The sequence below is a fragment of the Alligator mississippiensis genome, chromosome 4, assembly GCF_030867095.1.
Source record: "Alligator mississippiensis isolate rAllMis1 chromosome 4, rAllMis1, whole genome shotgun sequence".
Classification (NCBI taxonomy): domain Eukaryota; kingdom Metazoa; phylum Chordata; order Crocodylia; family Alligatoridae; genus Alligator; species Alligator mississippiensis.
Window position 1 is genome coordinate 138,519,860 of NC_081827.1, and position 14,364 is coordinate 138,534,223.

The 14,364-nt window shown below is 45.4% G+C and overlaps 1 protein-coding gene across 1 annotated transcript in view; it reads right to left on the reverse strand.

The window, feature by feature from the left end:
- Positions 1-538, reverse strand: part of LOC102562053 (potassium voltage-gated channel subfamily KQT member 1) — an 819,206-nt gene extending 818,668 nt beyond the window's left edge. Inside the window, exon 1 of the mRNA XM_059726208.1 lies at positions 529-538. Within this exon, the coding sequence (XP_059582191.1) occupies positions 529-538 (10 nt within the window). The remainder of the gene's footprint in view (positions 1-528) is intronic.
- Positions 539-14,364: the final 13,826 nt, after the last annotated feature.

The following is a 14,364-nucleotide window of genomic DNA, read 5'->3' on the forward strand; positions in this document are numbered from 1 at the left end:
GAGGATGACACTTGACAGTACATGTTGGGGTGCATATCCTTCCTCTAATCTACCTGGTCTGTGAAGCCACACAAATCTGCCAGAGCAATCATGCCCTAGGCACTATCTCCAGATATACTGTCCCTTTAAGGTTGACCACTGCCCTTTACACAGATTATAGAAACAGACACTCCATTTAAACCCCTTTTTTCTATTAAGGCCCCTAAAATTCCCATGGCCCTATCCCCCATTTAAAACTGAAGCCAATCAACACGAGTTGCATGACCTGCTACTGTTGTTATCTCTTCCACACAGTTATACAATAAGATTATTTACTGAATGATCTGCAGCTCCAACTTCTATGGAGAATCTTCTATGGTTTGCCTCTTTGATTTGTATGTTGCTAAACACATTGCTAGGCCTGTGAAACAAACACACTGAATATAGAAATATGACCATGCCTTGGGAAGAAGCACTCAATAAATAGCAAAAATTCTTGTAAAGAGTGCAGGTACAATTGAATGCACAAATAACCCACTTGAAACTAACCATGGTACATTGCAATGGGTATATTCCAAGTCCTGCCTCATGTCTTTGTTTAGAGAAAAAGTTACCTTCAGATGTGCAGTCATAAAGGTATACTACTAACAGTGGTAGCTTAACAAAAAACTAAATAACAGACGAGGGCTTCCATAAACACACCTTTTTCTGAGTGAATCATTCATAGATAGAGTGGATAAGTAGGAGTTTATATATTTGTGTTGTTGCTGTTGTTGTTATAGCTTAGGGAAGGAGAAAAAAGCATGAATCCTCTTAAATCTTAATGTTTGCTCTATGGTAGCCCCTATCTGTAAATCAGCTTTCTTGCTCTCTCTTGATCCCTGCCGCCTCTGCTCCCTTTTCCAGAAGAAAGGACTTAAGCCACACCACTTTGAACTGTGATCCTACCCGATCTCCAGAGCTAATCCAGATCAGCTAAATGCATTGTAAAATATTTAGCAGGTGGAACCCATCTATGTCAAACAGGGCACCAGTATGAGTATGATTCCTCCTATAGTTGTAAGCATTCTTTTTTTCTCAGAACTCTAATTAAATCTTCTGAACATGTTCCTGAAAGAAAAAACACACACCTTTTTTTCTTCTCTTTTAACTTGCCAGAGACAGCAAACCTTCCTGGGAAATGCATAACAAAAACCTAAATTACTTGTCTTTCAATTTTCATTTCATTCTGGAATTCCAGATACCAAAGATGTATCTTCAGTCTTGAATAAGTTACCCATTTGGTCTTTCTCTTTTCTTAAACCATGAGTTTTCTTCTGATGTGTGCATAAATAAATTGAATAAGTGATAAATAAAAGCTCTTCGTTTTTTTCCGTCTTGTAAACATCCCAAAACTCAGGCTTTTCAAGCAGTCAAATCAGAAAAGAATCTAATCCAGTTTCTCCTTTCTGGTAATTTTGTTAAATGAGTTCTGCACTGATCAAATAGGATTGAAAAGAAAAACTAATGACTCCTAGTGGGCTTGTATTCTCTAGAATAGGGCACAAGTAGCACAGGCAGCCTGTGTGTGTGGCATGTGGCAAACTGGGGAGGACACAGGCAGCAGAGTGGCAGACAGAGTAGGGGCAAAAACAGAGTTGGAGATCAATTAGACGAAGGGGAACAGAATGGCAGCTGGAGAGGTTGTGGGGCTAATTTGTGGCATGCCAGAAAAAAGGTCAGTCCCCACTGCTCTAGAAAGTTGTCTCATAGCAGAACACTAGGTGTTATGTTAATTTAAATAATTTTAAATACAGTTTTGTTGTTACAGTAGACAAATTGTGTTTATCCTGCCCATTGCTTATGGCTAAGTCAATTGAAACTTAGATCATCTGGTCTAAATTTAAGCATAAAACAGAAAGAAAAATCTTGTTAAATAGCAGTAGTTTATAGGGTACACATCTTGTCAAACTGACAAGCCCCACCCACTGACAGGTGCCCCGCCCCTTGACCTGCCCCTGGCCCCGTCCCTGGCCCCGCCCTAGCTTCACCCCAACCCCGCCCCCTAGACACGTCCCTCTGTCTGCCATCTTGCCAACCATCTTGTGGTCAGAAGTCCTGCCCCTAACCCCGACCTTTGCCACCAGAAACTCCACCCCTGAACCCCCTGGCAGCCATGTTGGTGGCCATCTTGGCCACCATGTTGCATCCCAGAACACCCTGTTCCCATCACATGGCCTGTGACCTCATCAGGTCCAACCCCCTGGCAGCCATGTTGGTGGCCATCTTGGCTGCCATGTTGCATCCCAGAACACCCTGTTCCCATCATATGGCCTGTGACCTCACCAGGCCCAACCCCCTGGCAGCCATGTTGGTGGCCATCTTGGCCACCATGTTGCATCCCAGAACACCCTTTTCCCATCATATGGCCTGTGACATCAGAAGAGTCGCTCCTTAACTGGGAAACTCCTCCACCTGATAACACCGCTGAGCCAATAGGGGGGCAAGTATAGGGGTAGGGGGGTGGGACCTAGGCTGGCAGTCCCTGGCCTGCCTCTTGTCTAAATCTTGTTGGGAAAACCCTCCAAACCAAGTCGCATGTTTTCTGAGACCATGCTAATACAGGCAGAAGCAAATATGGATTTTTACTCTTTGGAAGCCTCAGGCACTGTTCAGACCTCTCTCAGCAGCACTGTGGGTGAGATCTCAGTGGTTGAGACAGATTCCTGGACTCCCAAAACAGATCCGGGGACCGTGGCAGACCCCCAACAGACCGCATCAGAGCCACAGGCAGAGAGCCTGGGAGTGGCAGACAACCTAAACCCCAAAGACTCTGCTGGGGTAACTAGCCTAGAATTATTTTGGAGGGGGTGGCTTTCTATGGTAACAGGGTGGGCCTGTGTTAACTCTTTCGTCTCTTCACAGGGAGCAAGTATGGATTTTTACACCACACCAGTAAGGCCCTTTGTTCCTGCCTGACCACGAAGACCGGATAGATGCCTGCCAAGAAAACGCTACCATAGTGGCAGATTCTGAAGAGGGAGAGATTAATGACAGTAGCCCCCTAACCCAAATGTTTCCTGAGATATTTGGTGGCCAAGGGCCCAGAGCAGATGCTGATGATTCTGGAGAAGAGGGGTGTTTCATTTTGAATGCTGAGGGAGAAGAAGATGTCTCTGGGGGGGGCAGAGCCACTGATGAGTGTTTTGAACTTGGCCAGGAACTGGGGTGTGTGTGTGTGGGGGGGAGGGGTCTTTAGTGGGGTATTGGTGGCAGGAAGGGGGGCAGGAATTGACTATCGACTCCTTAAACGGAGGGTAACCAGAGTTTCTCCTTTAAAATTCCTCTGCAGCTTGATGAAACCTTTTTCATGACACCAGAAAGACATTATAGCAGCAGCTCTATAACCTTGGTTCTTGGAAAGAGAAGCTGCTTTTATGGCAATCAGAGTCCCAGTGCTTCAGAAGAAGAGGGTTCTGTGGCCTTTAGAAGACAACTAGGAATTGAATGAACTGGACCTGTCTTACTGCGGAATTATAGAAGGCTCATGTAATCTCTTGTACATGTTTGTTGTTACACTGTTATACTGAAATACTGTTTGAGAGAGAGACTTTTTGAAATATACAGGGGTTGCCTCCTAAATGCACCAGGTCAAGGAAGCCACGAATGTCTGGACAGGACAGATGAGGATATAAACCAGACAATTCGGGAACTTTGTATTGAACTATGTATGGGGAGAGTATTCTAAATGCTGTAATGGCATTAGGGTACTCTATGGATTGTCTATGCCTCACTGAGAAACATTTAGCTCAGGGCATGGCAATTATAAATCATATTCACCTGGTTGGAGACCCACATGCTGTTTTACATGGTGTTATTCACAAGAAGGATAAACCTTTGGTACCCTACATTGAACATTTAATTGGAACAAGAAATTATAAATTCCTGCTCCAGAGAACAACGTAGCCAGGATATGGTATAAAAATAGCAAAAGGTGTAAATTTTGTACAGAGGCTGATGAAAATAAATCTTATTAGAAACACATTCTTACAGATGTCATTCTTTAAGGAATGGTATAGAGGGTGGTTGGTTATAAGGGGTCACAGCTAAGGACATGTTGGAACAGGCCTAAAGAAAAATCTATGGAGCCATACAGGAGAGCTGTAACTTGATGGCTGCAACAAGGTGTTGTCTTCACACCTAAGAACCTTACAAAAAAAACTGGTTCAAAAACTGACTCAAAATTCAACAGTTTTGATTCTATCAGTTGCTGCTTTCACACCGAAGAGTCTTACGATGGGGACTGGCAAGGTGTGTACCACCCAAAATTGAATAGGTGTTGAATCCGTCACAATGGGCCTACAGAAACGAATCAAAGGGCAGGATGCAAAAACCAGGGCCATCCTCCACCACAAGGGGTGTCTACAGGGACAAATTAAAGACCAGGATGCAATATCCTGGGCAGTCCTTGACGATGACCTGCCAATCCATGAGAGAAGCCTTATACATATTAAAATTAGAAATCATCAGGATATAACCCTGAGAAGGGCAGAAAACACCCCTTTCCTCAGGATTCCAGAACTGTTCCCAGACAGGATCTAGGTATGTACTCATATGTTTTATATATCTTTTTTTGTTAATGCTTCATTTACTTCATTATAGTATCTTTTACTTACTGTTTCCGGGGGGGGGGGGGGGGGGGTCTTCATTACAGCAGAAACAGCCCAACTTTACACCAGAAAAACTTCAGAGGGGTCAGAACAAGACAGTGGTGGTATGTACATAACCATTTTTAACTCTCTATACATAGAGATATTTGGGATGTGTTAGTATGAGGCTTATGTCAGAACATCATTTTGTAACTGTTTACCCCAAGCAGAAAACCCTCCTTGAAGAATGGAAAACCAGAGCAAGCATGTCCCATCATGTCTTTATCCTGTAGTGAAAGGTAAATTTTTCTGAAATCAAGCTTTTGAAACTCTTTAAGTGTTTTCGGGGTGGTGGGGTTAATTTTGCTATGGGTCTTTTAAAGCATGGGTGTTCAGCCTTGTAGCTTTTAAAACTGTGTGTGTTTTGGGGATAGGGCTGAGGGTCAGCATGTGTGTGTTTTAGGGTTAGGAGATAGGTTAAGGGTTAGGGACAGAGTGTGTGTTCATCTTGGAAGTGGATTGTTGATGCTGAGATGTCAGTGTTATATTTCCCAAGTGATGTCATGCAAGACCGCCCAAGAGAGAGACAATGTTCCAGAAACACCAGAGGAACACGTGCCAGTTCGAAGGCCTCTAGCAGCACTCACTGAAAACCACAGTAACACCCACCCTGAGGATCAGAAACCCCACGGACCAGACACCACCCAAACCAGAGCAGAAGGACATGGTAAAAAAAAGAAAAGACCACATGGTTCCTCAGAGGAAAATGCACCACCAAACCCTGAGAGAGCCATGTGTGAAAACACAACCATTCACAGTTCCAAAGCTGCTGTTTTGGGGTCTGTGAATAAGAAACACAAGACTGATTACTCACACACTTTAGAGAAACCTGAGGAGGTTCTCCCCATGTGCTTGAAGGATCATGATTATTTCTCAAGGGAAAAGAGAAGACTTTGGGGGGTTGCTGGCACCCATAGAGCCTTGAAAGATCATGATTATTCTGCAACCAAAAGGGCACATGTTGTACAGAGGGGAGGTGGGCTGTATGGTCCTGACATTAGGCATGGTATGCATCATAAAAGGGGAGGCCCTGATAAACCTGAGAACAAGTAGCTTGCAGGTCAAAAAGTAAGGGCCTGTTTAAAGATGAGGGTGGAAAAGGCTAAGCACATAATGAGAAGAAATAAGAGATCCCCTACTGAGAACCCCACAATTGCCCCAAACCTCCCCAAGCCTGTGGAGCCAGAGAGCAGGTCTTTCAAAAACATAAATCTGTACATGGCCATGCACACAGAAGTCAGCATGATATATTGGAAAGGGTCTATGCAGAGATTTACACGTTTTAGTTTACCCTCCTTTTTCACCATCTCTACCCGCCAAGTCATTTTTATGATCTCATTCCTATAGAGGCGACAGACCTCCTTCAAAATTTTTACATCCCCCTGACAGTAATAGGCCAGCTCTTTTTGTATATCAAAGGGCTTATCACGGTTGTCCCGGTACCAATCTAAAAATTGCTCTCTCTCGCTAGGCATCATGCTTTCAACCCCATAGTCCTCTGCTTCAGGGAGAGGCCCCACACAATTCTGATTTTCCCACGTATTAAAAAAATGTGGGAAATGACCTTTGTGTTCTTCAAAACTCATGGCCTGGGGGAGTTTGCTAAGTTTCATAGGCAGAAAGTTTAAAGAATCTATGAAACAGATATCCAGGCTGGTGACTTCTATGCACATGAGTTTACCTCCCTGGGTGATGAGATTCACGGCCATTTTTTTTTTTTCTTTTAATAGTTGTTTAACAATGAAGTAGCTGTCATAGCCCTTGGCATTGTGAGCTATGAATGTGTAGCCCTGATACTTTTTATTGATAAAGACCTTAATAAAGTCTGAGAGGCATTCTTCACCCTTAAATTCCCAAATCTGCTCTGTCTCTTGGGTCTTACCCTTCCAGGGGGTTTCTAGAGCTAACTCCATTGCAAAAATGTAAGTCAGTACGTGCATCCCAGTCTCCTGCATACATTCAAAATCATAAAAAATGTAACCCTCCCCTATTTCAGGTTTAGTAATCTGGGGCATAAAACACTGGTGCTTGTCTACACCCTTGATCTGCCCATGGCACTGTTTGCATTGCCTCCCCTTACATTCATGGTTTTTGTCTACATAAGATTTACATTCATAGCACAATGTTTTAGACAAACAGTCAACCCTTTTCTGAGAAGCCAGAACTGTCTCTCACTAAGCACCCTGACAACTGACAGACCAGTTTACAGTTAGGACACCTCTGTGCCTCACCCACATTATCTGCGCAGTCTGGGGTCAGACAGAGACAGCACCAGAACCTGCATGTGTGGCTATGGCTGTATAATGCCTGACAAAGATTGCAATAATTTCTTGCCCCCAAACCCTTTTTCACATCCAGAACCCCATAATAACACTCATTGTGCAACATAAGGAAATAGGTGTTTGGGTACTGGGGCGTGCTGTGTGTTTTAAAGAAACTCCACCCCGTTTTCTCCTTATGCCTAACTATATGGACGTTAACCTTTATGAGATCTTCAAACAAGCCTACGTCCTTCAACATAACCTGCTTTTGTGCTGACCACCACAAATTCTCGTGCAGTTGGCTTGCACTATGTGAAAGACCAGACCATTGCACTACTTCCCCCAGACAACTACCACAGACAAAGAGATTTTCACCCCCCACTATCCAGTGGCTTATGTATCTCTCTGAAAAAGAAAATATTCAAATTCAGCACACCTTACAGGGCGGGGAATTTCAGGTGGGGGGCTATTTTTTAGATGTCTATGCCATCATTGATGGGAAACCCACAGCCTTTGAATTTAATGGTTGTTTTTTCTATGGCTGTGTCACCTGCTACAATGAAAATGAGTGGAACCCTTTGACAGGGACAACTTATGGGTTTCTGAATGATCAGACTCAGCACAAGGCCGATTACCTTAAGAGAGTGGGGTTTACCGTCAGGACCATTTGGGAGCATGAGTGGAGGATTTTGTTACAATCAGATGGGGAGCTTTTTTATCGATGATGAGACGGCCTGCGTGTCTTGGAAGCACGCCAAAGAGCGTTACACATTGTCAGGCAACACTAACATCTTCATAGCATGCTTCACTACAGCATATGCACGTTTAGAGCTGTATGAGTTGTTAGACAGCCTGCAAGACCAGTGTCTATACCATGATACAGACTCTGTGATATTCATGAGCCATGAGGGAGACCAGAACCCCCCACTCAGTGATTATTTAGGCAACTTCACAAGAGAGATCCTGCCAGATGAGCATATCACAGAGTTTGTGTCAGCAAGCCCCAAAACCTACGAGTATAAGCTGTCGGGAGGAAAGGTCTGCTTAAAAGTCAAGGGGATTACCCTGAATGTAGCCAACTGTGAAAAAGTCAATTTTGAGAGCTTGAAAGACCTGGTTCTTGATTACGGGGCAAACCATGCCAGAGACATCCCTAAAACCATTGCAGTAAAACTGAATTCAATTGCCAGGAATAAACAACACTGGATGATTGAAACCAAGATTATTAAGAAAACACGGAAAGTCGTTTATGATAAAAGGGTCCTCGCAGAAAGCATCAAGTCCCACCCCCACGGTTTTTGAATATGGATATGCATTGGAAGCATCCCTTTTCTGTGATTCTTGCAGGGCCTAGCAACTGTGGCAAAAGTTACTTTATAAAAAACCTGCTAGATAACGCTGATAGTTTGTTGTCTCCTATGCCTGAGAATATCATGTGGTGTTATAGCTGTTGGCAACCTTTGTATAAAGAATTACTTTGTAAATACCTTTTTATCAAATTTGTGGAGGGGGTGCCACAGAGTCTTAATGACGACTGCTTGTTTCCCCCAAATAAAGTAAATATGGTTGTGGTGGATGACTTGATGGACTCTGCTTGTGAGAGTGGTGAAATAGAGAAAGCCTTTACCACATATGTACTTTATAGGACCTTAGCATCATGAATATAGTTCAGAATGTTTTCTGCCAAGGGAAAAGGAGCCACACCATCACCCTCAAAACAAAATACATAGTTCTGTTTAAAAACGCCAGGGATAAGCTGCAGGTGGTATCTCTGGCAAGACAGATGTACCCAGGCAAGACCCAATTCTTTCTAGAAGCTTTTGAGGATGCCACTAAAAAAAACTTTATGGGTATCTGGCGATAGTCTTAAACACTTCTACCCCCGAGGCTTTTAGATTAAGAACCGGGCTTTTCCCTCCTGACCATGTGGTGGTTTACACTTTGAAAAAAGTGGTGGGTGGAAATAAAAAGAGATGATGTAGCAGCAGGGTCTTTTTTAGCTCCTGAGCCTGCAGAAGGAAACATGTTTAACTGTGTGAAGAGAAATTTGGCTCTCTTAAAACTGCTTGTTCAATCCTCCCCCCAACAGAGGAAAGCTATACTCTGCTCAGACTCTGAGGATTTAGTAGCTGCCATTTCAGAAATTGCTCTGAACACTCTAAAAGGAAACATCCCTTTGAAGCCCCACCAAATCCAGGTACTGAAAAGGAGACTCAGAATCATAAAAAACTTAAGTAACAAAAGACTCTCTTCTCAAAAAAAAAGAAACAGCTGGTGAAACAGTCTGGGGGATTTATTGGCCCCCTGTTAAGTTTTCCATCCCTCTGATCACGGGACTTTTGACTAAGCAGTGATGGAGTAGGCGGAAAAAATGTACCTGGTGCCCAGCCGCTAGCTGGAGCAATTAAGGACTTCTCCACTACCTCAGGTAAATATCAGAATCGAGGCAACCCATTTATGGGTTGCTGAAATGAGGGACATTCTCCAAAGGCCAGGTTTAACAGAATATGATAAAGCTAAACTGTATGCCTCTGTGCTTCAAAAATACCTGGTGCATGTGAAGCAAGGTGATCTGGATAAAGGGAAATTAACCCTGTTTATGCCAGAACAGAACACCTTAGAAATGGCAAAGCCCCTGGATACACCAACAAAACCTGCCCCCACTGTTCAGGAAGTGTTGGATAACGTGCCCATCCAATACAGGAAAAATGCTAAAGTGTTGCTCAGCAAACTGAGTCAGCACAAACATATTTCTTCTTGGGATGATCAAGGGGGGGGGTTGTATACAAAGGAACACTCATCAGGGGTTCTAACATGTTTGACTTAGTCCGGGGGGGCCCTCCAAACTCATGCCGGTTCTAGTAAACAGCTGCCTAAAGGCTGGGACATCTTTATGAAAGCCCTGGCAGACCTGAATGTACCATCTTCTCTTATGGACAATACCACAAATTGGGCTCATTTGGAACACCTGAAAACTTCTGCTGCAGGCCAAGAAACACCATCACCAAAGAAGGAAAAGGTTGTCTCTAAAAGCAAGTGGATTAGCATGTAAAGTTTTACACTGGCAATAAACTATTCTACACTGCTTCCAAATTTTGTCTACAATGTGTTTTTTAATGTGATATGGTGTAAAAGAAAAGTACATACACATTTTTTCTTTTTAAAAAAAAAACCCACCAGAGAGTGGGGGGTGCTTTATTTAAATAAAATTTTTGTGGAAGTCACTGCAAGAGATGCATGTCTGGGCATGTTGAAACAGGTTTTCGGCAGGTCCAGACACGTGGAAAGACTTGTATTTACTATTTACAAACTGCATCACCATGCAGTCATTTTGTACTAAATCATCAGAATACAACTTTAAAATGTGCTCAAATGACAACCCCTTGTTCCAGTGGTGAACGAAAAACACACAGTGGTATCCATAGGCAAAAGAGATGGGGTCTTGTAATTGTTTCATCTGAAAAGCATTACTGGTAGCATTTTTATTTGAGGAAACAGAACACTGCTTGGGGGGTGACCGTACAAATCAAAAAACTCTCCGTGGTTCCTGTCTGCCGGGTAAACGGCCAGCCAGTGTTCTCCAGGTTGGTTATGCGGGTGCATATTGAGCACCAGGCTCAGAGGTCTTTGAGACAGCTGAGCCTTAGGGAGCCAGTCACAGGGGAATACATCTAAAAAAGTCTTTTTGGTGTAAGGGTCTGCAGATAAAGCTCTGCAGAGCTGTTCACTGTCCATCTTCACATGTAGTCAAACAGCACGTTTCTCCTCTGGTTTATCTCCATAACATTGTCAAAGACCCCATACACGATCATGTTGATAGTGATGGGCAAAGCCCCTGCAAAGCATATTTCTGCTCTCAGGTTCCCGGTTTTAATCAAGGAATAATAGTCAGCACATTCCTAGTCAGGAGACAGGTCAAAGGCAAACAAGGTGTACCCCTGGGCAAACTGCTCATGGTTGATCAATAGGGAACGGTCTTTCATATGTTTACCAGCAGTCTGTACTAGCTGCATATATTCTCTCACACAGTTACCATTCTCAAAATCAGGTTGTAGCAGTTTTGCTGGGATTTGTTCTCCATCAACATACAGGGCAACAAAATTAATATTGTAATGTTTAACATTGAAGGAGTTCTTAGAATAGTTCCCACTAAAGGCGTCGTTATCCACAAACCCTATAACAACGAGCTTGGGCCACTGTCCCAGAAACAGATTCTCCCAATTACTGACCCGACTGCCAGCAGGGCTGCTAAACACATTCAGACCTGTGCGGTTGTAACAAGAGGGCGGTCAGGGTCACTGTGCTCTCCCCTGCCACCTCCTTTACCGTGCCAAGCTGCCGACTCGCACCCTCCAATTCTCGCCTGCCACGACTTTGATTTTATATCTTTCGATAGGGAGGCTACCTTCTGTCTTCTTGGCCACGGTTCTCTTGTCTCGGGTGTTCCGTACACCCCAGCCTTATGGGCTATGCGTGGCTCCTACCACCCCTGTACCACGCCCCAATCCTCGCAGGTGTAACAGACGTTGTTTTGTCTCTCTCTCTCTGTCTCCACGCCCTCTCTGGCACTCGGGCTCTCCGTAGCCCTGTCTCTCTCCATGCCCTCTCTCCAGGGCCTTCTCAGTAATGCTGCCCTCCACTGGGGCCTTCTCAGTAATGCCGCCCTCTCTCAGGGCCTCACTGCACCCGCATAGGGGCTTCTTGGTAAGGCTGCCCCCTCTCTGGGGCTTCTCAGTAATGTTGCACCCTCTCTGAGCTCACCACGCCCACACTGGGGCTTCTCAGCAATGCCCCCCTCTCTGGGGCTCCTCAGTAGTGCCGCCCCCTTTCCGGGGCTCACTGCGCCCGCTCTGGTGCTCCTCAGTAATGCTGCCCCCACTCTGGTGCTCCTCAGTAATGTTGCACCCTCTCTGGGCTCACCACACCCACACTAGGGCTTCTCAGTAGTGTCCACCCCTCTCCGGGGCTCACCATGCCTGCACTGGGGCTTCTCAGTAATGCTACCCCCTCTCTGGGGCTCCTCAGTAATGTTACGCCCTCTCTGGGCTCACCATGCCCACACTGGGCCTCCTCAGTAATGCTGCCCCCTCTCTGGGGCCTCTGCACCCACACTGGGGCTTCTCAGCAACTACCCCTTCTCTGGGGCTTCTCAGTAATGCTGCCTCCTCTCCGGGGCTCACCGTGCCTGCACTGGAGCTTCTCAATAAAGGCTGCCCTTTCTCTGGGCTCACCACAATGCTGCCCCCTTCTCCGGGGCTCACCATGCCTGCACTGGGGCTTCTCCACAATGCTGCCGTCTTCTCTGGGGCTTCTCCACAATACTGCCGTCTTCTCTGGGGCTGGGGTCTGCGCACCCCAAATGCTGCGCCCTCACTAGCACTGGGTCCCCACACTCTGCTGTGAGTCCCCTATAAGGCCTCCTCCAATCCCTAATAGCCTCACCCAAACCACCGGTGATAAACAGTAACACAACCACAAGCCCCTAGGCTATAACATAAATGGAAGCCACCCGGCCATAACAACAGTCCAGCCTACCAGGGAATACTCCATCACTCAGCCATGTCAGAGGCTGCCCCTTCAGTCAGGCTTTCCCTCTCTTCCATCGCAGAGATCTCCTTCCTCCTCTGCTGCTGGCAGGGAACTGCCTCTGGCTTCAGCTCCTAGGTTTATAAAGGAGCCAGGTCCTGCCCCTTTCAATCAGCTGACCACTGACAGGTGTGACCTCTTGATCCCTCCAGTTGCCCTGGCAACCAACAGCTGGGCTCCTTATTCCCTGCTAGGGCTCTTTCCCTAGCAGTTTTCCCCTCTTTAGGAGCAGGGCACCTCAATGCTCTGCGACAGCGGTCTATAGGGTATTTAGCATTGGCTGTAAGCAAGGTCTCTGCGTAACCCAACTGAACACCTGGAGCCACCTTCACTTTCTTCACAAAAAGTGAGGCACGCATGATTTGTAGTTTACACTGTCCAACCGCCAGGATGCCCATCAAACAGAAGGCGTCTTTACTGCGAGTCAATTTAATTTTCACATCCATGCCATTCAACAAAAGTTTTTCTTGAAAAAACAAATTGCTGTGGAGGTGGCCTAGCAGCTCTACCTTTCTGCTCCCAGCAGTCAGGCTTGCCCATCTCCTAAACCCGTGGTTATCACCATCCAGGGCGACCACTTCATGTTGTCCGGGGGTGTCTTTGTCTTTCAGACCAGCCGAAAACAGAGTGGTGAGTGTGTCATCACTGTAGTTGAGCACCGATTCAACGAAGGCTCTGTAAGGGTAACAGTTGTTGCTCTGGCTTATGAGATGATCTCCCAGAGTGACATCCAGCTGGCTGAAAATAGAGGCTAAGGGGTAATTCACTAGCCCTACTGCAGCCCCATCATCAAGATCGGTTCCATCACCTCTTACAATCTTGTAACAAAGGTACAGCAACGTGTTGTTCAAATCCATATAATCTTCGCCATTCCCAACAATGAAAAAGTCAAAGGGGGCCGACTCTGTAATAGCTGAGAGTGGGGGAGGTCTCAATGTACAGACTTTTCTCAATGCTGGTCTGTGTGGGGGCTATTTGAAACAAATCCAGCTCAGATTTGGTACACTCTTCGGATCCGACATGAACAAAAGCCATGGCAGTTAAAATATATTTCTTTTTCATCCAGGAGAGTGCCCCTTCTTCCTCCCAGACAGCTGCTTCTTGGTCTTTTGTTTCTGTCTGACCTGATGCCTTAGCTTCGTTCTTTTAAGGGGTTGGCATGGGCCTGTATACCGGGGACATGATGCAGCTCTCTTTCTTTTAAGGCTCCTTTTTTTTAATATACACAAGACCAGACCTGCCCTGATTTGTTGACCGGCCCACCTTATCCAGAACAGCTTGGGAGACGTGGCCAATCACATCCTGGGCTATGTTTTGAGCAGTGTTCTTAACATGGGGTTTAATAATCTCCAGGCCCCTTTTCAGAAGAGGGATGGCTTTTCTAAACAGACTGCAAAATATGCTCCCCACACCAGCCCCATACATCACGGGCATCCCCTGATAACCAGGGAGACCATACCCAGCTTGAATTTTGTAATAATTTCTGTACAAGGCTGGATCCCCATAATTTTTTACCACCACCATTGTGCTTTTTCTTAATTCAAAACACCAAAGTTCTTCAGGGACACAGGTGGAGCTTAACAATCACCTTGCCAAAACGAAATGAGACGTGTCTATTCTGATCCGTCTTTATTTCAATGCTGATTGTGTCAATGTGGTGCTGACTCATGGGGACATAATGTGGCTTGTCATATGTGATAGTGACAAACTCTTTTTTCCACGGGTGGGTACTCAGTGTAGCAAGGGAACCGAAAAGTCCCCAACAAGCTGATGTTCAACAATGTCCGTGTAGAGATACAATGAATTGAATCCTCCAGTAATATCTGCTGTAAAGGGGTGTGGAAGAAGGG